Here is a 25,807-nt window from a genome sequence, read left to right on the forward strand (position 1 = left end):
GCCCAGTGGTGGTTTCTGTGTCATGAAATGGAAATTGTGGTTGTCAGTTAAAAACCTCAATAACAAATGACAAACAAAGTGCTAGGTCCTGCTGTTCAGTCACAACAACCCCATGCAGTGCTACAGGTTGGGGCAGTGTCTGGAAAGCTGCCCAGCAGAGAAGGACCTGGGGCTGCTGATTGATAGCAGCTGAACATGAGCCAGGAGTGTGCCCAGATGGCCAAGAAGAGCAGTGGCACCTGGCCTGTAGCATGAATAGTGTGCCCAGCAGAACCAGGGATGGATGGCACCCCTGTACTTGGCACTGGTGAGGGCACATCTTGGGTCCTGTGTCCAGTTCTGGGCCACTCACTACAGGAAGGACATTGAGGGGCTGGTGCATGTCCAGAGAATGGCAAGGGAGGTGGTGAAGGGTGTGGAGCACAAGTGCTATGAGAAGCAGCTGAGGAGGCTGGGAGTGTTTAGGCTGGAGAAACAGAGACCTAGGGATGACCTTATAACTGTCTACAACTGACTGAAAGGAGGTTTTAGACACTTGGGTGTTGGTCTCCTCTCCCAGGTTGCAAGGGACAAGACAAGAGGAAATGGCCTCAAGTTGTTCCAGTGGAGGTTTGGCTTGGATATGTGGAAAAATTTTACCAGCAGAAGGGTTTTCAAACATTGGAACAGACTGTAACAATGGTAGAGTCAGCATCTCTGGAGGCACTTAAAATATATGTAGACATGGCACTTAGGGACATGATTGGTGGTGGACTTCACAGTGTTAGGTTAGTAGGTGGAGTTGATGATCCTAAAGGTCTTTTCCAACATACATGGTTCTATGATTCCACGAAAAATAAGAGAGCTCCAAAGGTCCAGGATATTGGACTACAGGTCTAATATCACGTGAAATGAATGTAACCTGAAAATGATGTCTCCACATAAATTTAATGGAGAACTTTATTGTTTTAGTTGAAGTTGTATTAAAAGAACATGACACCAGTGCAAAGAAATAAATAATATACTAAGTGAAGAATTCACTTACAAATATGAATTGCTAATTGTATGCAAGAAGGAGACAATAGGAAAGGGATTTATTTATTTCTTACATAAATTTGCAGGTATTGGAGATTGATGTTGGTAAATGTGCAAGTACTATACTGTCCTATGTAGCTAGAGAGTAGCTGTCACTGTGCACAGATGAAGATTGCAAAGATAAAAATGTGGTGACTAAGATTTTAGCTAAAAAATTATTTTAATGAGGCTGACAGGGTCTTGCTATAAAAAATACACTTTCCATTATCCACCAAAGAAGACTATTCAGCAGCTTATAAGGTAAGAAAAACCTTTTTCTGTTAAAGCGGCTGTGTACCTCATTAATTTTTGTCTTCAATATCCATCTACAGAGTGAAATATAGTTCTTGCACATGATATAACCTAGATATAATAGTATAGGACTCAAATAATGTGGAAAAAATTCTAGAAAATTCAAAGTTCCTCCATTTGGCTTTGTAGCAAGCTGCCAAAGGTCCCTTCAATGTCAGCCTTTAAAGTCTACCTTGGTGTCTGCAAGGAAAATGATACATTACCATAGTGGTGGTGTTTCAAAATAGTTGGTGTTCTAAATACCTCCAAATACACTTAAATATCTCATGTACCTTTAGAGAGAATTTGCTCAGTTTACCAGTTTGTTTCCCTGCAAGAAAAACAGTTTTGTTTGGCAATACATTTTGTCTGGGTTGGATACAGAGGGAGAGAGAAAGATGAAGTGAAATATCAGAGACAGAGAAAATTGAATCTGGGGGAGGGGAATGGCTGAAGTAAAGGTCCCAGGAGCTGTCCTTTTTTCAGCAGTGTTAATTTATAAACAAAGTGAACTGAAGCCTTGAGTGCTCCTTTTTTACTCCTTCCTCTTACCCACTTGTGTTCTGCCACTACATAATTTGCACAGGACACATGATCCATGGCTCATCACTTGACATGTCTAAATGTACCTTTTGTAATCCTCCTAGTGTTTTTCCCATGATATCACAGAAAAGGTAATGCTGAAGAAAATAGGCTTCTCACTGACCTAGAAATAAGCATCAACTCATAAATTATCCCAGGAACCACAAATGCATATAAATGCATCCTATCTGAGTTGTGTTAAGATTTGTGATGAGTCGATCGGGAAAAGTAAGCAGAGAGAGATATCTCTGTCTATTCTGAGCTTTGAATGTCATTGGGAATTTCTTAATTTAATAAAATGTTAATGGTCCTTCTCAGAGATCCCCACATTACCAAAAAGACCAGAAAACAACATGCTCCAAGATACTATGATTTCTCAAATGAGCTCCTCAACTGAACTTGGCATCAGTTCTTTGTTTACGAAAGGAATCACAAATCCATTTAGTTAGGTGTATTAATTTTAGTTAATTAATAAATTGTGATGGTTTCTTTAGAGCTATTCAGTATTAATATTTAAACATGTTTTTTTGTTCATGGAAGTACCACTTTTGGATGTTACACAATACCTTCCTGAAGAGCTGTTTTACTTTTATTGAAGCTGTAGCAGAAGGAATTCAGATGTTTTGGTTGTTTTTTCCAGACATAAGCTTTATATCATAGCCTTGATGGTCTTCACTGATATCAGTAAAACGTACTTAGTTCTGATTCTGAAGTGATTCTGCAAAAATGAGTGACCCATTCCTGCTCCAGAACAGTACTCTGTGATTAGTTCCTTATGTTTGGATGAAGTGATAAAGAGACATGCTGTGATTTAGAGACTCTGAGGAATCTGTTGTCCTGTCTGTTCAACCTAAATATGGCTCAGCCACAAAAAGTACTTAAAAAAAAATCTTGTAAAATTCCCTCAGCGCATGCCTGTTTCAGGTAAATCCCTTGCTGTTTCCTGTGAAACCCGTGTTTGAGAGGGAGAATTTTGCACCATTCTCTGATCTAAGCATACACACATGTGCACATTTGAGAGACAAGTTTGGGTACTACTTGTCTACAACATGAAATTAGATTTTTGCAAAGGAAAAGCTTTTGATTTCATATAATTATCTTACCTGAAACAATGCTGTGTGCAAATTTCCATCATTCTTTAATTAATTAAGGAGGCCTAAGATGTTCCTATTTCTCTGGAAGTCATCCTTAGTAATCCTAATCCTGTAGCTTTCCCAGCACACAACTTTGCCTGCCATATTTAGGACATTTATTTTTTTTTGACCAAGTAGCAAATTCAACAGCACTCTTGCAAGTTGATTTTGCAAGTTTACTTTTTCTTCATGAATGCTGGATTGCTCCTCTACAAAGGTTGTCTAGTCCAATCTCACTCTTAGACTGGGTTACCTACAGAAGGTTGTTCAAGGCTATGGCTCATGAAATTTTAAGTAGCTCCACAGATGGAGACTCCACAGTGACTTTCTGCAACTAAATTTATTTTTTTCTAATATTTAAATTGTGTTCCCTGTACTTAAGTTTGTACACATTATCTCTTCTCCTCTCACTGGGTACCTGTCTGTCTCCCTCTTATTCATTCTGTTTCATTGGGTGTTTGCACGTACTACTGGAACCCCTTGAACCTTCTCTTCTCCAGGCTAAGCAGTCCCTGTTCTCTTGGGCTCTTCTTATATCAAAGATCCTTGAGCATCCTAAATGTCTTCATGGCTGTCTCACTTCTTTGCTGTCTCATTCCAGCAGCTCCATCTCTCTTTTTTGTCTTGAAGCCCAGAACTGGGTGCATCACTCAAGCTGAGTCACAACAGGGTTGAGTAGATGGGAATGATCTTTCAAACTTTTGTCAACACTGCTCCTAATGCAGCCCAGAAGACAACCTTCTCTGCTTCAAGGACACATTGTGAGGTTGTGGTCAGCTTGTTGTCCACCATAACCCCAAAACCTTCACTGTAAAACTGCTTTCCAGGCAGATGATTTGCTGTTTTGCTGGGGAATGTCTCCTACAGTTACCTGAACAACCATATTACTCTTTTTCAGGTGCATAAGGATGATTTAACCCAGCAAAACTCACAAGAATGTGTATGTCATGCTTTAACCCAAACCAGCACCAAGCACTATGCAACTGCTCACTCACCCCCTCCACCAGCTAGAAAACTTGTGGGTTTGAGATAAAGGCAGCAGGGAAAGCAAAAGCCATGCATACAAGTAATGCAAAACAAGGAATTAATTCACTGGTTCCCATAAGCAGGCAGGTGTTTTGCATTTCCAGGACAGCAGGGCACTTTCATGCCTCACAGCGACTTGGGAAGACAAACTACACCACTCAAATGTTCCCTCCTCCCTCCTTCTTGCACCCAACTTTAAATACTGTTCTGCAACATCCCTTTGGTCAGTTTTAGTGACCTGTCCTGGCCATGTCCTCTCCCACTTTTTCATTCACCCCCCAATTTCCTCACCAGTGTGGCAGTACGAAAAGCCGAAAAGGCTTTGTGTCTGTGTAAGCCCTGCTCAGCAGTAACAAAAATGTATCTATCATAACTGTATTGAGCACAAATCCAAAGTGCAATCCATAAGTTGGTATCTGTGAAGAAAATCAACTACCTTGGCCAAAACCAGCACATCATATCTGAGTGCACCCATAGTATTTGGCTTAACACCTGATTGTTTAGCTATTCAGCCTGTACGGACTAAGGGAATTGCTATTACTTTGAAATAACTGCCATGCCACTTGTTTTCACACCACTTCTGGGATTTTTTTTTCATATAGAAGTTTTTTTTGTTTTTTGAGGGCAGGGCCCTGCTTGTAACCAGAAAGGTGACAGTTGGCAAATGTTGTCTTGGAGCTTTAGATGTTTCTGTTTCCTTTCTGTAGCCTTGTCTAAAGATCTTAGAAATAATGTTGATTGAAACTCCATACTGATTAATAAATAGTGTGTCAGTCTCTGACTTCTCTTTGTGTCAAGCTATATGTCATGATTATTTAATGAGTGTGAAAGACAAAAAGACAAAATAAAGACAAAACCCCCAGGTTTATCACAGATTCAGTGTGTCCAGCCTCTGTTTCCTTGGAAGCTTCAAAAGTGACTTAAGGACAGAACAACTACTCCTTCCTTTTGCTTGTGGCCATAACTGATGCACCTCAGTTGCACGTAGATGAATTCTCTGAAATCTTTCCTGCTGAACTTCTAAAACCATAAGCTGTTATTCAGGGAATGTTAACAACAACATTTCTTCTTCTTAGGAAGAAGAACAAAGGAGATGACAAAAAAATTTTCTAAAAGTAACACAACAGTTCTTTGTTAAAATTTTGGTTCTCATAACACATTTCCTTCCAATTAGTTAACAGTGATACCACAGTGCAGCATTTTGAACACTTAGAAGGTGACTTTGAAATCAGAGATGAGGTCAGAGAATCTATGAGGATCCTGATCCATTCTTGTTCTTCTAAGTGTCCTGTGTGCTGAATGGCTGCAGAACAAAATGCCTTATGTATTTAAAAGCTTAGTCTTGCCTAAAAAATAAAATAAAATTATGCAATTTCACTTCTTATGTGATGAGCTGAGCTGACATTATAGCTTAATGACAGCCTGGAAGTAGTGCTTAGAATGGAAAAAATACCTCTGTTGCTGAATTCTGTTTCCTAAGTAACTAGAGTATTGTGCTGTCTGGTTAGCTCTAACTGGAGAGAAGCTAAAAAGGGATAAACTTGATACATTATTGCACCCAAAGCAGTTTGATCATCAGTGGAGAAATCTTTTGAAGGGGACTCAGAAGTTAAAGGTGATAGTGAAATTTGTGATCACTGGTGTTTGCACAAAAAGGCTGCTTGAGAGATTCCTGCAGTAGCTATATGTGACACAACACTGTATTTCCTTTTTGCTTGCTGTGAAGTTTTAGCTTACTTGCAATTTCAGTTAGCCTTCCTTGCACTGCAGGAGAGAAATTGCCAGATGGTCTGGGTAAATTTTCCATCAATATGCAGGAGTTTCTGTGTTACTCTGATCCTGCAATGAAGGATGCAAAATGGTGGTAGAGGAAGGCTGACAGTAGACAGGGACCATGAGTATTCCAGGTAGGGTTTGTCGGGGGTCCCTAGGAGTCTTTTTTTTTTTTTTTTTTTAAGCCACAGATTTCCTAGCAATGGAAGAGTCAAGAAGTTTGTGGTTAGGCAGCTGAATACAGACATTCATGTTTACTGTTGTTATTTCCCACCTGGCAAAAAAACCCCAGCCCTGTGTATTACAATCAGATCTTGTAAGGCTTAAAATTACCTGTTTCCCCATGCTTCTCTGGGAGATGTAAAGGGGACATTTCTCTGTCACATTTTGGGGGATTGCAGCAACCAATCAGCAACCCTGAATTAAAAACAAGTGTTTTTAATTCAGGGTTGCTTTCAGCTTAGGGTTATGGGAAAACATTTGACCTGGAAAAGAAATGTGGAGAAAAAAGGGATCTGCTTACCTCTTTACAAATTCCTTGGTGGATATTAGAAGCAATAGTTGATCTGATAGGTGCCATCACTATGGCAATTCAGGAGGAATCATTGTGACAGGTTGCGGGTGTTTCTTCCCTTAAGGATCAAGGTTTCACAATCACTATCCCAAGAACTGATGTGGAAAGCAAGAGCAATCGCAGTCCTCCAGCAGTGTTGACACACAAAGAGTAATTTATAAAGGGTTGTGAAAACCTCTTCCCTTCACTTAGGCTTTGATGAAACCAACAATTACTTGGCAGGTCTTTGATACTGTCTCCTTCCAGCCCAAGCTTTTGTAAAGGCCAGAAATCCTTTTTTTATGGAAAACAAGAGATGTTGAATATGTGACTATATGTAAGAACAAGGCTGTCTCAGATTGAATCAGTTAAATCTCAGCCAGTGACAAGCTGATATGGAGGTGTCCTGACTCAGCATCTAAGGACCTACAGTGTTTTTCCAGTATGAAGAAACCTCTTTTAGTAAAAGTTGCAGTGTTTGCCTGCTGCAGGCAAGGTCCAACACTGCTTCCAAAGGGTATGTGTCTTCTCTTCATCCATGTAACCAGGCTTGGTCCTGCTGCTGCCCTCCAGTGCCCTGATGATGTTGCATCACTTTTCATGCTCTTCCCCTTTCCTCAGTCAGTATTTTTATTCCTGGCTGGATGATTGACAGTCATTTGCTAATAAAATGTCTCTGAAATACAGGATAAATGGATTTATGCAGCACTTTGGGGATAAAAGGGCATGGAAACCTTCTCCTCATTTGCATGGTTGTGCAAGAGCTTTGCACAACAACAACAAACTGCCTCAGGAACACACAGGGAATGAAAATTTCAGAACAATGTGTATTCAACAGTGGAACAAGACAAAGCCATGATCTCACCTATGTACTAAGCATTAGAGGTGGTGGTGTCCCAGAACTGATAAGAGACATGCAGATCTGATGTACAGTAGGAGCCTAGAATTCATCAACTCCAACTGTTTGGTAATGCCATGTGGTCCTACCTGTCATAGGATGTGTAATTTCTGACAACAATTAAGAGTGTGATTACTCATACCTGCAATCAAGATTTCAAATTCCTTTCCCAGCCCTGGTGTCATTTTGTTCTGGATGTATTACCTGACTATTACATTAAAGACCCTTCAAAAGCAATCTTCAGTCACTTGGCTGAGCTGATAAAGTGAAAATATGGTGTGGATGGCAGCTTGTCCTTTTCAGGACTGCAGACAAACTGTCTGCAGAACATCATGCAAATCTACAAATTTGGTCTCTTCCTTTTGCTGTTGTGCTTTTCCTGCCAGTGCCAGGTAACTTACCTGATCAGGTTAAGTGCTTTGCCCACCTCCTGCCTGGGGGGACAGTGTGCTGCCTCCCCAGTGAAAGGAGAAACCTTTCCAGATGCAGAGGGAATGACAGATGGCTCTGAGTGTAGGGAAGGAGAGACTTGTCATCTGGTGGGGGTCTCACCACATTCTTACAGGGCTGATTTTCTCTTGTGCTTTCTCTAGGGGCTACCAAAGACATGGGAAAGATGCTGGGTGGGGATGAGGAGAAAGACCCAGATGCCGCTAAGAAAGAAGAGGAACGACAGGAAGCCCTTCGGCAGCAAGAGGAAGAGAGGAAAGCCAAATATGCCAAGATGGAGGCTGAAAGAGAAGTTATGAGACAAGGGATTCGAGACAAGGTAGGTAACTGTCTTTCAACACATGCTGGTCAACTTGTAATTCCCAGTGAAAAACACCTGTTTTCAGCTGATTTGTGACTAGTTCCCTTCCCTAGGCATCTGGATAGAACCAGGTAACTACCCTGCCACGCAGAACTTTCTAATTTTGTGCACTCTTCCTCAAGCCCTGTTTCTGTTTAAACACACCTCCCTCAGAGCGAAGCCCTGCAAAGCTGAGATAGAGAGTGGAGGTGAGGGGAGAAACCCACCTATTTTTCTCATCATCTATTACACACTCACATAATATTAAGTATTGGTGGCTTCCTTGACCATTTGAGGATGCTTTCCAAGCTTGCATTTGTGGTTTGTGAGAAGAGTCATAATTCAGTGAGTTTCTGAGAGTGCGTTTCTGTCGCAGGTATCTTCTGTATTGATTCCAAAGCTTTATTGTGTTGACCAGTGATATGGGACAAATCTACTCTACTGTTAATATTCAGGCTTCTGTCACTCACATGGGATTCATCTGAAAGGAAGTTTTTATACATTAACTATTAGGGATTGATGTGTGGAGGGAGAAGACAGTTTTGATGCCTCACCCTCAGGGCCAGGTCAAAGCTGTTTCTTTAGAATAATAGGTTTGTAAGAGGATCTCCTGGTGTTCAGATGTCTTGGAAAGAAATGTGGGTAATGGTTGGACAAGGGGTTTCTAATGATGAAGGCCTGTCAGGTGACTTACATCATGTGCCAAAGAAAATACCTGTAGATTAAACAAGAAAGTGTTGCTTAGTATAAGAGGTGTTCCCCTGCATGGTTCCTACCTCTGTGTTCTAGGAACATGTCTTGGAACAGACATAAGCATACGGCCAAACTTCTGACCCAGTTCTTATGATTCATGATGGAAGCATGAATGAGGATAAATTTCTCTGGAGGCACAGTGCAGCTTGCAAAGAGTTACTGCAAATGGTTCTGCAAATAAAGAAATTTGGAATTACGCTTCTAAGAAAAGAAAGAACTTGAAGGGAATTGTCTTCCTTTGACACTGCCAGAGAAAGGTAACCATATGACCATTTAAAACAGGTTGACAGAAATGGAGAACCTCTACCTGGTCAAAATTGTTTTATAATCATGGAATCATAGAATTGTCAAATGGTTTGGGTTGGAAGAACCTTAAAGATCATCTAGTTCCAACCCCTCTACCATGGGTAAGGACATTTTTCACTAGATCAGGCTGCTCAGAGCCCCATCCCACTTGGCCTTTAAGACTTCCAGGGACGGGGCAGGCACAGCTTCTCTTGGCAACCTATTCCAGAGCTTCCACATCTGAGGAAAGAGTTTCTTCCTGATATCTAATCTAAACCCATCCTCTTCTAGTTGAAAAACATTTCCCTCATCCTGTCACTGTGTTCTTCTCCCTCCTTTTTATAAGCCCCCTCAAGGTGTGGTAGTTTGCAATGAAGTCTCCCTGGAGCCTTCTCTTCTCCAGGCTGAACAACCTCACCAATAATTTATTTAATGAATATATATCTAGAGAATATCAATGTGTGCATAATACGTTAAATGTACAATAGAACTGTTTCTAAGCAATGACAAAAGTCATGAGGGAAAGGAAAGCGAGTAGTAAATTTCTTAGTTGCAGACAAATGAGCTAATACCCAGTTTTCACTAGTGACTGTCTCTTCTGGACCACTGAATTGTTCCCAGATGTAGATAAGGGTTGCCTTTTCTTGCTGTTGGGAAAACTGCTGTAAAAGCATTAAAAAAGTCTGAGATGTTCTGTGTTATAATTTCAAGGTGATCTCATTCATGAGTAGGATGCATACAGCCTGAGCTACAGCCAGAGGGGACTTCCCTATGATCTGGCAACTGTCTGGACTTTGCTGAGCTGGCGGAGCACTGAGTGGCAACATCTCTTAGAAATGCACTGAATCCTTGAAAATTTGTCAAGGAGTTGGGTCTGAAGAAAAGGAATACTTGGAGGAACATTATTTGACCTCAGTGAAGGCTCTGGACTGGTATGGTGGAGTACCTTTGAGATTAGCATCAGGAAGTCCTGCTTTGGGCAGGGCATCTGGATTGTGAACTCATTTTCCTGTGGTTTTCTTTTTCTTGGGAATAATCCCAAGTAGCATGCATTTGAAAGATGAAGGTGTTTTCTGCAGAATCAGAAAAAATAGATAAAGCTGTAGAAAGGAGCTATATCTCTTCCTCTTTCTCTTCCTCTTCTCTTCTCTTCTCTGACAAAGGGATATCTTTGATGATATGCAAGACTGTCTTCTAGTGTGATGATTGGTTGTTGGAAATATGAAACAAATGTTGAAAGAATTCGAAAAGATTATTTCCTTCATTACTTGATTATTTAGGAGTTGCTTTCATTTCTTCTCTAACTCCAGTAAAAGCAAAAGTGCAGAAAAGAAGAAAACTGAAACACATGTTCTGTCTGCTATGTATGTAAGTACAAGTTATTGTTAGCAGGTATGAATAAAATCAAAGACATTTTAAGTTAGAAAGCTCTGTTGTGATATTTGCTCATTTCTTGTGTGAGAGAGTGAAAAATGAGCAATTAGTTTGAGCGACTGAATAGGAATAGATTATTTATGCAGAATAAAAGTTTGAAAGTGTGTGTCATAGGTTATGAACCCACCATCACAATTGTTCCTTAGTGCAGCTGCAGGATGTTAGGGAAGCAATCCAGGGAATCATATCTTCACCAGTGAGTTCATAATGGCTCTAGGTGAGGCTGGCAGAAAGGATGGACTCATCATGTTTGTTGTTTTTCACTTTTTGCATTGGTTTTCCAAGAGGTGTTTTGAAAGCACTCCCTTGTTTAGGGCTTCAGGAAATGTGGGGGCTATGGTAGACTTAAAAGGAAGAATGACAGGTATCACAGATACTTTCCAGCCTGTGTTAACTTTTAAATCCAGTCTGTTAAATTAAGACATGTATGTTCTCAATCCGGCATGGCAGCTGAGTATAGAAATTACTTAGGGAGAAGGTAGTATGAATTACACAGAAATTAGTTGCTTGGGTTCCCCACCCACCCCCGCCCCCCTTAAAAATATGCTGCATTTTCATTTGGAAATGAATTTTTAGGAATAACATTTGAACATGACACTATGAAATAACGGGACCACCAGTTGTCTACTGAAATTGAGCTACTACCCAATTTCAAAGTCCAGCATCTGGTAGTGAAAATGGATTGAAAGAATATAAAGACCATAGCTGGGGTACACTCCAGCTTCCTCCTTCCTCAGGAGGTGTGCATGCAGCTATCATTCTGATCTGATCTGATCTGGTTTTGGTCTTATATCTAAAGCCTCAGAGATCTTCTGGGACCTATCCCAGCTGACCCTGGGGAGAATTAGCATACCTGAGCAACACAGGCATGACTACTGAGAGGCCTCCAGTGCCCCTTTGTCTGGCAGGTGAGGCTATGGATAGCTAATATCCCTGTTACCTTGCTAATAGCAAGTATTGCTTGCCATACTGCAGCAGCTTTCTTGTTTCCAGTGCTCTTGGGTGGAATACTGCCTTCTATAAACAAATTATTTGTGTATGTGCACACCTCAGCAGTGAAAGTGAATTAATTTCTTTGTGTAATAATTAGTTATTTACATAATTAATTATTTCTGCCACTGTGGTAGAACACAGTCCTGACGACCCCCTAGTCCATGCTTGGTAGTTAACACTCTGTCTTAGTGAAACAATGTCCACAGTTTGGCTTCCTGAAAATCTCACACATGTTTTAAGCAGTCAGCATTGCTGAATTCCTGTTGAGAGGTAGCAGAAGCTCAGAGATGTCCTTACAATAGTGGTTTTAAACCAAAAGGGATGGAAGCATGGTCCAAATGGCTTGACTGCAAGACAGAATTTAGGTTTAGGTCCATACTTGAGTTGGAGCATGAGCTGCTTCAGTAGTTTTTTTATATACTCAGTTCTCTGAGGGAAAGGGGGGAGTGTCTCTGGCCCAGCTTGTCTTGAACCAGCCTTACATACTGGTCATATGCTATATAGCACATGGTTTATAGCATATAAACCTATATGTGCTATAAAGCAGAAAATCAGTTACATTAATAAGGATTCCTGTGCTTACATGAATTATGTGCTATAAAGCAGAAAATCAGTTACATTAATAAGGATTCCTGCTCTTATCCTACAGAGCATATGATTTATGTCCAATAAAGCAGAAGTTTAATTATATTAATGCTTACATTATTAAGGACTCATGTCCTACAGAGCATATGATTTATGTCCAATAAAGCAGAAGTTTAATTATATTAATAAAGATTTCTGCCCTTCCAACGGAGCAAGAAATCTGCATAAAAATATGGAAAAGCATTATATGGAAAATTCCAATGTGGAAGAATTAAAATTGTCTCTACAATTGTAAATGCCCTTGTTGGATGCTGTGTAAAGGTGTGACAGTGCATGATTGTTTGTTTATACTTGTAGGAATCTCAACTCTCTCACTGCATAAGACAAAGCTAATTGTTTTCTTTATAAACAGATGTTCAGTATTTCATCTCTGTAGTGTCTTACAACATGTGTTTTCAATCTCCTTTACTACACAATATCAAAATTCTGATGGCAATATAATGAATTTCCTCATCTGAGTGTTTAATTCTCTATTGCTATTATTACTATGCTTTCACTAACATAGCTCCATTCATCTTAAGCAGGATTTCTTCTGATATTTATCAGGGTGAGGGACAGAGTTTTTTTAGATTTTTCTGTTTGTGAGGTATGAATGCAGAGGGATTGTTATGTGATCTAAGCTTTGGTGGCAGAAGAATATTAATAACTTGTTCCATCAGTGAGCCTTCGTGGCACAGCAAGAAATGCTCAGAATTGCTTGTGCCTTTGCAGGAAATAGAGGAGTGGAAAAATCTGAGTTTGAGGTGTGTTCCTACAGGCAGCATATCACACAGCAGGAGAATGTGCAGTCCTTGCTCTGTTTGAGTTCCTTTTGTGTCTGGGTGTGTACCACTAATTCTTCCCATATTTCTTATTGGGCCATTTAATGCTTTCAGTGGTTAGGCAGTAAGATTCTCTGCAATAATTGGAATTGCCCAAAGGATCATTGAAGGGTTCGAGTTAGAAGACCCATTTAAGATCATCAAATTCCAGCTCCTCCCTGTTGTGGTCAGGGGCACCTACCACTAGACCAGGTTGCTCAAAGCCCCGTCTAACCCGACACTGAGCACTGCCAGGGATGAGGCATCCACAACTTCTCTGGACAACCTGCGTCAGTACCTCACCACCCTCACAGTACAGAATTTCTGTTCTGTAATATAAACCTGCCCTCTTTCCATTCAAAGCCACCCCCCCTTGTCCTATCATTCCAAGGCCTTGTATATGTCCCTTTCCTGCCTTTTTGTAGGCCCCTTCCTGCCCTGGAAGGATGCTCTAAGTGTTCCTGAAGCTTTCCTTTTTTCAGGCTGAAGAAACCCCAGCCACCCCTGTGTTCACAGGAGAGGTTCTTTAGGCCTTGTTTCTCCTCTTTTTGACTCTCCTATGGATTCTCTTCAGCAGGTCCACGTCCTTCTCATGCTGGAGGTCCCAGAGCTGGACACAGCACTCTGTGTCCCAGGAAAACTATGAAAAATATTCAATTTCTTGTGGATATTTAACTCATGTAATTTCCTGGTCTTCCATGGCTCAAGGTAGATAATATTAGAATTTACCTTGTTTTTTTTAGGAATATTTTTCTCTTTTGATTTTTGTTTTTAAATCTGCTAAACTTTTAGCACTAAATCACCCAGACAAAAAGGCAATCAGGGTGTGGAGCTGCAGTCCTAGATTTTTGTGTCAGATAATCAAGATATAACATCATATAATTATTTAATTTTAATATCTCATTAGCATATTTCCTTATGTAACTGGTGCATAGCTCCTAAAATCCTGTTTCAGGGTAAGAAAAATAGCAGAATGTGAATTGGGTCTCTTCTTCAGCAATATAAAAGCTTTGAAATTAAACTCCCAGCTCAGGAGTACAAACTTAAATTTGATAAAATGTTGTTGGTATAAAATAGCTTCACAGTGTTAGCTAAACTCTTAGACAATATTTGGTGTTTCATTCTTGTGTAATTTCAGATGCAGATATTGCCAAGGGCTTTAAAAATCCCTGCACAAAGGATTGAAATTTCACTGCCAGAAAATGTAATTTTGATAGTGCAGTTTTGCTTGTGAGCAAGAAATATAATAGTATATCTGTCATTGGAGACTATTGGCAACTGAAAAATTGTAGAAGTTGTGTGATTTGCATGCCAAAAAATTAAAGGTCTCAAAGAAAATATTTTCTTCAGCAATGAATCATGTTCTATAATTCCAAAGATAAAAATCTTACTATGAACATGAAGATTCTGTCTGATCTCTTCCCTTTTAAATCATTGATATTAAACCAATGATGTAAATTTTTATCCAGCCCTTGTGATCTAATGAAGATGAGTCTACTGTTCAGTATTGGGGACATAAAATAGATTTTCAGAGATCTATATGTATTGTGCAGGTGGAGAGGTATCATTAACCAGATTCTTCTGTACTACAGTGGATTTTTATAATTCAGGACAAAAACAAAGTAAAAATTATCCTGCTTAGTTTAGGTCAGTGCAGATTCTCTTTGTGGTATAGACAGAAGTGTTTACAACTGGGTCACAGGTCCTCTGGCTATGAGAAAGAAAACGACTTGGCTGTGAGACTCCCAGTGTGATACTTTGCAAGGTGGGGATTATACTGTGCCTTCCATGAAGTGAAATGGTTGAGTGGGATGATTGGGAACAGTCATAACAGCCCTAACGGTGAAAACTGATAACAATTGCACTCTTTGCAGCCTTAACTCACAGGCTGTTCTGGAAGAAGAACATTGCAAAGGACAATGTCCTTTGGTGTTCTGTCTGCATTTGATATGCTGGTTATTGAGGACAGGCTGTAGGAAGTCCAGGCAGATTTGGAAGAAAGAAACACATTTGTGTTGTGATTCAAGAGCATTAGAACCCTGCAGATCATTTTCATATTGGTGTTCAGAGGCTTCCAAGGAGATACAGTGATTTATGCTGGACGAGACTTCTGACCTTCTGCCAGAACTTCTACCCCCAACCACTTGTACGCAAGGATGTCCTGACTGGCCTATGTTGCCTCTGAGTCAGATTCTGGAGTTTCTGTTACCAGTTTTTTACATAGACTTGAATAGAGATTTTTACCATCAAACTTGTTTCCAAATTGCAGCCCTTTGCAATTTTACTAAATCTCCCACTTCTTTGGAACTTTCTACCCTTGGAAATACCAGACAAAATATAATTTTCTGGTTTCTATCTCCAAAAACATCCCCTTGTCTAAAAGGCAGTCACTGTTTTTTGTGAAAGGGTGAACCAACTGGCCTACTCCAGTAAGAGGAAATACAATCACAAATTGAAAAAAACATTGATGAAGTTATCTGGGTATTCCCAAGTTTAGCAGTCTCTCTTGCAAATTGAGAGGGAAGTGGTGCCTTCCCAGATACGCTTTTCAACACAGAACAGGAATTTAGGTTCCTGCCAAGGACCTCCAAGTCCATTATTAGACAAAGCTATCTTCAGGGGCATTTAAGAGAATCTGTTTTTACCTGAATTGAGAAGTTTCATCTTCATATTTCCTTAGAATCTCAGGATATGCATCATGTCTCAGTTTTGGTGAATTCAACCAGGTAGATCTATAGAATTCCATAGGTGGTCTGAATAAAAATGTGTGTTCCAGGCCTTATCTCTTGGCATTAAACTAACAGAACTTCCCTTATGGGAAAACCTGCAAACATTACTTCCTGTGCTGTAGCTGTTGGGCCATTTTAATTTTTAAAATTCGTAGTGGGAAGGCATCTTTAGCAAGCCATTGGAGCTTGGAAGAAAATTGGCATCATTTTCATCTGCTTCCATAATAGTTAGAGGTTCAATTATCCAGCACAACCAGGTGCTGACTACACCACTAGTACATTTGGGGCTCATTAGTCTGCTTCTTTGTGCAGCTCTGCCTTGCTCTAACTTGATTTCTGTGTTTTGCGCTAGTCCGAATCTGCACCAGTAGATGTCACTTTGGATACTTGCTAACAAAATCCCACTGGGTGATGCTTCTGAACTTACTGAAATGTCTCTTGAAATGCAGCCTATTTTACTGTTACTCACTGACTAGGGTGTCCTTTATAGTGATTCAGCTGAAATCCTCACTTAAACAACTTTTGTCTTGTTGGCTGACAGAAGCTGTGCACATTGCTGACATAGCACTGAGAAGTTCGGTCACTCAGGACAGGGTGCAAAATAACCCCAAGCATATGACATACAGTTAGAAGTGCTGTGATTCAACTAGGAAGAGTATCTGAATGGTGTCTCAAACCTTGCTAGGTGTGACTCGTTGAAACTCCAAGCATTTGGCTCATGTACTTGGAAAGACATAAAATATATGCCTCAACAAATGGTCACTTGCAAGTTCTTTTCCAGTTCCAGCAGAACTCTACACTCACCTAAATATCATTTAGCTCAGTTTCTGGCTTTTTGATGCATCTTTGTGATAGTAAATGTGGCTGAATCTTACTCACATCAGCCAGTAAGACCCAGTGGCGTGGAGGAAGGGGTTTTTCCCAAGAGATCTCCAAAATCTAATTTTTAAGTGATTATTAGTTAGTTTAATTATTTCTATTTTATATATATATATAAAATATATATAATATATCAAATAATGTATAATATAACACAGACTATATTAAATACTATTTATTAATTTAATTAGTAATGTGATTAATATTAAATTTGGTGTGTGATTTACAGATGGAGAAATTGGGCAGTCTGCCCAAAATCATGCAGTGGTTGAGTGGGAAATCACATTTCTGTATTGGAGGACTAGGGATATAGTCTAACCCATGTGTAAGTAGGGTTTCTTCTCCTCCTGAAAACATGAACACCTCCACAGGGAGCAGAAGATCTTAAAAATTAAGGCCATCCCAGAGTCTGTGTGACATATGTTCCCATTGCCACTGGTCTCTAGAATTGTTTGCCATGCCCACTCCTGTCCACTTGGAATTCCTTTAGCCAGTAGAGCTAACACTACATGGAATCTGTTCTTAGTTAAAACCCAACAAGGGAAACCATCAAAAAACAGAGGAGATTATTTGCTGCTCTGCTGCTTTGGGGAATAAAATACTGTTTCCTTGATGGAAAAAAACCTCAGTCAGGACGGTATAAAATTTGACTAAGTGGCTGGAGGAGCTCTGAGTTTTTTCAAACACAGCCACTTTAAATCTTTCATTCATCTTAACTTCAAAAGTAGACAGCTCTGTCCTTTGGACCCTTCTGGATCATACTACCTGTGTCAGCCTCAAAATACAGACATTTACAAGAGAGTAATTTGATCATACCATTGACTCTATTAAGAACAGCTGCACCATTTTTTTTCATGTCATGTAACCTTTCTTTTCTTAGCTTACAGATGCAAGGGGAGGGGCTTGTGCATTTTTGATTCTCTTTTATGACAAACTAATTCAAGGACTGTGAAGGTCACCAAACAAGATTAAAAGGTCTGTTCCATTTTTGCTGCAGCCAAAGAGCTCCCATTAGTGCTTCAAATCAGGCAATAGCCACATTATGTCTCTTCTTTTGGCAGTTTGTTATCTGAGTCCTGAATGATCAGATAACTCACCAGGAATTTATGAGACCAGTGGAGTTATGCCTGCTTGAGAATGCAGCCTGGCACCTTCATGGCTCAACAAATGGATGCATCATTCTTTTCTGATGAAAGTCATCAGAGCCAGGCTGAGCTTTTGAAATGCTGGTGCTTCCTTAGAGCAAGATGTGACTTTGTCCTGGCATCAGCATGAAGTTCTGCATCTGTTCTGGCAGTGCTCTCAGTTACATCAGTTTGGGATTTAAGACTGTCAGAGGGGATTAGTCAGCCCATGCCTGAAAGAAGGAAGGCTAATCCAAGGCAAGGTCTGAGTTCATGCATGGGACAGGGTGATAAAGTTTTAACCATGCTTTCCTTGTCATAGTTGTGTAGCCTTGCCTGCTCCGTATCTTCATGCCCTGTAGACTCTTATTGCTTGTGGTTAAGCTGGGAATAAAAAGGACAGTTGGCGTACCCTGTTCATAGTAATTGGAAATTCATATGGACTTCCTGAGGGTCTCAAGAGTTCTCTTCCTCACTGTCCAGTTTTGAGGCAGTAATGAATAGGGCCCATTTAACCTTACCAGACTCCCGTGCAAAGTGCCCTCTCTGGGGCCCCAGGAGAGAATAATCCTCTTGCTGATACAGAAGGAAGGCTGTCACCTTTCTCTGACTGTTTGGAGAAGACAGACTGGCTGCTGCCAGGAGGGAAGCAGGGAATTTTTTGGGAAATATTTGCTTTTTCATAATTTCTGTTGTCTATGGTTTTCTAGGGTTCTCTCCTTTCCTTTTCAGTACAGTCTTGAATCTTCCCACTATGTTTGCTCCTATTGGGAAGCACAGACTCAGGTTATTCATTTGAAGGCTTCATGGAGGAATTTCTTTTCCTTGGTTAGGATGGAGGGAGGAAGAATGCAGCCTTTCAACTCCAGGCCACACGTTCAATTTTCCCATCATTTCCTGAAACATTTGACATGGTCTTCACAAGAGTACCAGCCTAAACCAAGTACTGTGGAGTCTGTACACTGCTTTTCTGCTGTGGGTCCCAAACCAGACCTCCCAGCATCTCCTTAAGAATTTAGGGTCATTGGGCTGAGCTTACTTTTGAAACTGACACCATATAATTTTGTAGGATTTCACTATTAATTTTACAGCTGCTGGATTATTTCTGTCATGCTCAGTTATAGGGATGTAAATTCTCTCTTGTTTAACAGGCTGACTGTAATTTAGAAGAAGGATTCTTCAACCAGAGATAGAAATAGTTCAAGGCCTGATGTAAGAAAAGCAGCTGATAAATTGCCCCTTGAATAATGCAGAAAGCACAGTGGGGTTTCTAGGTGCTTTTTAATCAGGACTTGCATGCCTGATTGAAAGTTTATTCCAGCTGCTGCCAAGTTGTTTTGGGGATAGAGGCATCCCAGTGTACCTTTCTTGAAAATCCCTCAACTGTTCTCTCATATTTGGAGGTTTCTGATGAATCCCTGGATGTTGACTAGTGGATGGTGCTGAAAGCATTTCTTTCTGCTATTTAATGAGTGACTAAGATGTTTTAGGCAGAACCTACCAATTTAAACTATAAACCTGATCTGCAAAGGTGGAAGTGGAAAAACAGTGTTGCAATGAAGCAGAGAATCAGCTACATGTCTGTGTGCTTGATACAGCTGCATACCTGGCTAGAAAATTCTCACTTCCTGCCTTGTGGTGTTGTAATCACTTTTCCATACACTGCAGTTTGCAGGGATGATTAGGTTTCTTTAGAAGGAAAGGATCTAGTAAGCTGCCTTCAATGAAGTAAGGGCAGCACCACCAATTTCTGCAGACAATCTGTGTTTGAATGACAAGGAAGACATTTCTGTCCCTGTCCATTTTGAGTTGGTTTAGCTCAAGTTGGGAATTCAAATTTGTGGCTCAATTTTAGCTGATTTTTAATCCAGAAGCAAGACTGCAAGTTTTAGAAGCCAGAGCTTCTGAGACAGTCTCTATCCATATCTCATTGCTAATACTGCAACTCTTCTCTGCAGCGCTTATTCTTCTGATCAGCTTTGATATGAGATGAATGGAAAGTTATAAAGAGAAAACAGAGAAAGATATTTTTGAGGCATGTTTGCATCTCAACAAAGCCTTGGACATGACACAGAGCCTTCTGGAAATATGAATGAACAGTTAGTTCCCTGAATTCTCACAGGGCCCTGTCAGTCTGATGCTGTTTAACAAAAGCATTTTAGTTAACTCCTGAAAGTTTGATGGTGCTTTGTAAATTAGGAGGCACATCACCACTTCCTCCTATCCATGTGCCATCTCTCTTCCAGTCTTTTCAAATATGTCCTTCCTCTTACAGAGAGTTGGTTTTCATCCAAACTTTCCAAAAAAAGGCAATAAGCTGTATGTGGTTCTGAGAGAGTCTCTCAGTCTTGATGTGTGCTTTTGCTCTTCATTTGTCTTTCTCCCTTGCCTTAAGAAAGAAGATGCATTCCAAACAAGGAATTGAGGACCACAGATTGAGCTGAGAGCTGCAAAGGGGCATTATGTTAAGCTCTTGCTAGAGAGTGTGATTTGGACAGTAGGAATGCTGTACATCTCTATACAGATGTTTGAAAAGAGATAATACCATCCCAAAACAATGGTTTCAAATACAGGGTTAGTGTAAGAATATATGTTATGTTTTTAAATGTTTTTACAAGCTTCTCTAATTAAAGTCAAACCAAAGGAAAGCAATGTGCTGTTGCCAAATTTCAGTGCATGGTGAAAGTATTCTTTCCACTTCCAAGATAATTGCTAGGGAAGGGTGATCTGCAAACAGAAACAAACGGAAAAGCACTGATCCACCTTTGGATGAATGTCCACTTTTTGTCATTCAGGCTGAGTGTCTGGCAAGTGGTTTAAGGCACTTCTGTGGTGCCATATGCTTTAGGTGTAGATTTGGAGGTGAGAGAGGTAGAGGGTGCTTCAGGTCTTCCCTTTGAAGCTAGTATGAGAATGTCAAATAAAAAGCTGGCAAACTGTGCCTGTTCCTGCAGGCATCTAACACTGTGAGGGAAGGAACAGGAATCTAACTGGTTCAGGACTCCTCTGAAGGCTCTTTCCCATGACGGGTCCGTGCAGTCCCTTGTTTCAGCTTCAATTTTCTCAGAGATGTAGCACTCGACCTTGTTTGACAGGCTCAGTGAGTGTCAAGGAGAAAGGCCTGTCACGCTCCTCGTAAGCTGCCTCTCATTCTGCCATGTCTTACTGGAGCCTGTGTAAAAGGCATTTTGTATCCTCTGGGCCCTTCCAGAAACTGGAGTCACAGGTCTGATCAGCAATATTTTTTACAAGAATCTGTGAGCAAATTTGGTTGGCAGAAGCCATCACAGTGATAGGGCAAAAGAAATCAACTGATTATGAGAGAACTCAAGAGACCAACATTTGTATTGATTTTTCTCTTTTGCCTTCTGGCCATTCACTTCTGTGGTTCAAATAAAATGGTCAGTTCATGTTTCCAGCTCTGCCTCTGATCTCTTCCTGGCTCACTAATGCAAAATCAGATTTCAAAACAAACAAGATGTGCTCCTTTCCTTCTCCTGGCTGGTTCTGGGTTTCCAACAGGCAGCTTCTCTCTGCAAAATACAGCTACTTCTCAAGAGCAGTCCGGGGACTTTGGAATATTGAGAGCACTTACAGGGGCACCAGAACAGGGACAGAAGGCAGGCCTCAGGTTCTGCACTCCCACATTGTGTGACTGGGAACTGACCTGTCTAAACTCTATGTCTCTTTTGTTCAGTTTAATGATCCATACATGAATGCCTGTATGTTAGGGGTGCCACATAACAACAGGTAACAAGGGAAAATACTCACTAAAATAAATTAAATCTGTGTAAGACAATTATTAAACCATACCTTTGATAAAACTTCTTCAATAAAAGGTTTTAAGCTCAGTGACGTTATGTTTTTAAGGAGTCTCATCTCTTGGGCAGTTTTGAGACAATTTGTTTTCTAGTCCTGGTGCTTTGGGCACCCCTTGTGTTTTTTCCTATATTATTGAGGCAGACAAAACCAATACTTGAAGTCCTGATAGGACGAGATAGTGTGAAGCTCCGCCTTGTCTAATTCTGCAACGTGTATCTTGGCAAATGTGTTAACCATAGACTACTGTAAATAAGAGCACTAGCCTAACTACAATAGTTATATGAAAGACTGTCTTTGATTTGTCTTCTGCTTTTAGTGAGGATGCCAGAAAAGAAAAGAGTATACCTCGAGTTCAGTGAAGTTATCTATTTGTCTTACATGGACTGTTTACCTCTAGTCATGGAAAGTAGTTCAGAAATAAATTTAAATTTTTGGTTCAAAATCTAAATGTAAAAATTCTTCAATTCCACCCAAATCTGATGTGATATGGAGTTGAGGAATCAGCTATTGACTTACAGAGGATGGAGTTAGTTGAGATGCAGAAAAACCACTGCAGGTGTTTTTGTCTGTCCTGATAGCACCAAACAGCAGGAAATCCATTCTGTTACCCCATTCGTACACCCTGCAAGTTTTAGCAACAAATGTAACTCTACTGTTTTTAGGAAAATATCTTGATATTTGTTCAGTGATGACTCAGAAGCAATGTGTGCATATAACTTAGTACATAGTTCTAACAAAGAAATCCAAAATAATATCCAAGATAATAATAAATTCAAAGCTTAACTCTAGGTAACTACAGCTTTGGAGGAGTTTAGTAAATGCCCCATAGGACAGAAGTATGGCTCTTTCTAGTACAGTTATCTTACAAAATCATTGCACAGTGCCTGTTTGCCGAGTCTTCTGTAATCAGAGCATCATGATTGTGGAGTAAAGAAGTTGCTTAAAAGATACTAAAAATGTCACAGCTCCTCTAATTAAAATCAAACCTGAAAGCTCTGAAGTGTTGTCTAAGTGGAATAAAAGTTATTAAGGCACCTGCGTCTCACTAGGAGATGCAAGGTCTCCCTAGCTTTACTGTTCTCAAGGACACAGCGAACAACATCACAATATGAATGAAAAATCAAACTGCACAACATGATGCCTTGAAACAGACTAATTTATAAGTTGGTGCAGAACTAACAAAAGGCTGTGTTGGACTGTGTTATCGTGGCTTTGATAATAGAATACAAAACTGTTATCACAAGTCTAATTAAAAGGGTAATCTATGCACTTTCTAGAAATTATGCTATTTAACGCAGCTCAGCTCCTTTAAAAACCTCCAGTCTTGCATGCAATATGATCCTAGTCACAGTGGCTAAAACTTCTGATGGTTTCTGGTCTACAAATATAAAAATTTAAAGGAAAGAACCTCATTGGTAACTACAAATTATGGGTAATTTAGCATTATGGGTAATGCTTGTGAAAATTCAGGAATTGCAGCAGCTTTATAAACTGGGAATTGCAGTAAATTCTACCCCAGTAAGCAGCCTCAGGCTTTCCAAAATAGAAGTTACAGTGACTGCAGCAGGGTGAAAGTTGAAGTAACATTTATGTCACATTCTTCTCCTGCATAGGCTGGGGAAGAGGATCCCTGGAAGTGTTAAACAAATGTGTGGATGTGGCAGCTGGGGATGTGGTGTAGAAGTGAGCACAGTGGTGCTGGGTAAATGGTTGGACTTTTGATCTGGGAGGTCTTTTCTTAATGACTCCATGATTCTGTCATGTCAGACTAGCTTCTGTTTCCATCTCTTGTCTGAGATGAGGATATAAGATGGTTGATGTGGTCTTCCCAGTCCTTCAGGGAAAGGGCAGCATATGCTTTGTGTATGCCCACAAGGTTTCCACTGTCTTGTGGGCATTCCTAGAGAGCTGGGAAAAGTGACAGGAAAAGAAGATGCAGAGACAGCATGTGGTGTGGTGTGGTGTGGTCTAGCTACATGTCAGGGCTTTTGCTAGAGATCAGTGATTTCTTCCATCCTGCTTGAACCACTGATTTATGGTGCTGCAGGCCCTTCTCTGGCCCCTTTATTTCGGTGGTTGCCTTCAGCTGGGAGGCAGAACATTTTAGGAAGATGATACCGCAGCTAAGATCAGAATACCATGATAGAGAAGTGTTATTAATCATTCTACTATAGAGTGTTATCCTAATAATGACAGCAGAACTTAAATCTGTCATGCTGCCTATCCCTTGTGCTATACCATTCATTTAAGAAGACATCCCACTGTGGAGACCATCACAGAGCATAGCAAGAACAGGTACAAGCTTCTTTTGAGTCTATGACTCTTATCACATTTGGATTCCACACCACCCCCAGAGCAGGAAAAAAAATAAAGAATGCCAATTAATTCAGAGTCACAGTAGGTTGCTGATTATAAGCTTAAACAGGATAATAAATGCATGGATATTTTTCCACTTAGAAAAACCAGCCCAAAATGTTATCTACAATTCAAAGTAACTGACAATTTTATTTATAATTTTATTTAGAAACTGCAGAGAAATGTCCTACAGTATTTAATTTATTTAAAGGCAAATTTATAGATCAGTACATGAATTTTTAATTGTTATGCTAATCCTGATATTTTTTGTCTTTTCAACTTGAAGGCTGTTTTTTCCTGTCTGTTGAATAAGAACATTCTGTGTTCTGATCCTTTGTTCTGAACCAGCATATTCTTTGGGAAAAAGTGCAGGATTGTTTTGCCATGTACATTGCACGCTCTGCAAAGGAGGAAGATTTGCAATGCTTTCTGTGTGGAGAGTTGAACATATTTTGTTGGTGTATGTGTTCAAGGGATGGCTTTTTATGGTTTGTCTGACACAAGGTACCTAACTTTCTGCTCCATGATTGTTTTTCACACAGTCTGTAGGTGATTTCACTTTTTTGATATTATAAATCTCAACTGATAATAAAATGTCATAACCTGATATTATATGTAATATCTTCTTACATGATTGGAGATGTTCTCTGTGTATTAAGAAGAGTTGCCAATATTTTCTCTGTCCTTGAACTCTTTAAGTCCTGATGAATTTTACCTTACTTGTGTCAATAACTCAGGCAAGAAACTTCAGTATGTGTGGAAATGGTGGTAGATGTCTGCCACTTGTTCCAGAACCCAATTCAACAGTCCCAGGCCAATTCCATCTTAAGGCCTCATCTTGACAGAAAGTAGGAATCCATCTCAATATTGAGGGTGGATTAGTCTCAGATTCAAGTGATTATGGCCTGAATATGTTTGCAAGACTAAGTTTAAATATTCTGGTGGGTGGCTTTAGAAAGTTCAAAACAATAATGGGCTAAGTGAGCTAGAACATCATATTTAACTAGTAGAACATAATTAATAATTTGAAACTGTTGAAGAAATGTTTTCGTGTGTATGCCCACATTATACAAAAAATCCTGGCAGTATTGGAGGGGGAAAAATCAGTATTAAAAATAGAAAATACACTGGAGTGAAGAAAATGTGAAAGAATAGTACCATCAAGATTATTACTAAAATGTACCAGAATTTGTAATGGAGGAATAAGAGCAAAAGCAGAACTCTAGAACAGGCAGAATTAAAGACAATAAGATGTTTATTTAAAAAAAAATCCAGTCCTCAAAAAGAATAGTTCCAATAATATTAATTGACTATTAAATAAAGTATTCACAATTGTTTTTAATACTGGAAGTTTTTTTTTCCAGGTACAGAAAACACAAAGAAGATGTGTGAGACAAAAATTTTAAAAAGTCATTCACAGCCAAAGATGATGCAAGCTAACAGCACTGAAAAGAGGAAGCTTGGATGACTAAGACTGTAGGTACTAGATATCAGGCTGTCAGGGGGGATACATCAGGAACAGAAATAAAAATACATAGAGCCACTAAGACTGCATTTGATGATATGAGGTTGGAGGAATTGATTCTTGTGTGAGGTTAGAAGTTTGGTTCACACTATAATAGGATATTCTTAGACTTGGTGTATTATCTCTTCCAAATTGTTAGCCTGAAATACTTACTAAAGAAATAAAGATTTTGCCAACAGAATCCTTGTCAAATAGGTAGCTTTTAAGTCTTATGGATGATTACTCCTTGGCCCTAGACCTAATGAATGTTTTTATTAAGGACAGTTATGAATAGAAAGAAGAGAAAATCTGTTTTCTCTTCTGCAGGACAGATTAAGTGCAGGACAGATTAAGAGCTGTTGTGTCCCATGAAAAATTCATCTGA

General features: G+C 39.8%; 1 protein-coding gene across 1 annotated transcript in view; it reads left to right on the plus strand.

The window, feature by feature from the left end:
- Positions 1-25,807, plus strand: part of CPLX1 (complexin 1) — a 107,509-nt gene that overhangs the window by 58,158 nt on the left and 23,544 nt on the right. The window contains exon 3 of the mRNA XM_039724167.1: positions 7,903-8,078. Within this exon, the coding sequence (XP_039580101.1) occupies positions 7,903-8,078 (176 nt within the window). The remainder of the gene's footprint in view (positions 1-7,902; positions 8,079-25,807) is intronic.

Source organism: Passer montanus, unplaced genomic scaffold (assembly GCF_014805655.1).
Source record: "Passer montanus isolate IOZ18808 unplaced genomic scaffold, ASM1480565v1 scaffold52, whole genome shotgun sequence".
NCBI lineage: Eukaryota > Metazoa > Chordata > Aves > Passeriformes > Passeridae > Passer > Passer montanus.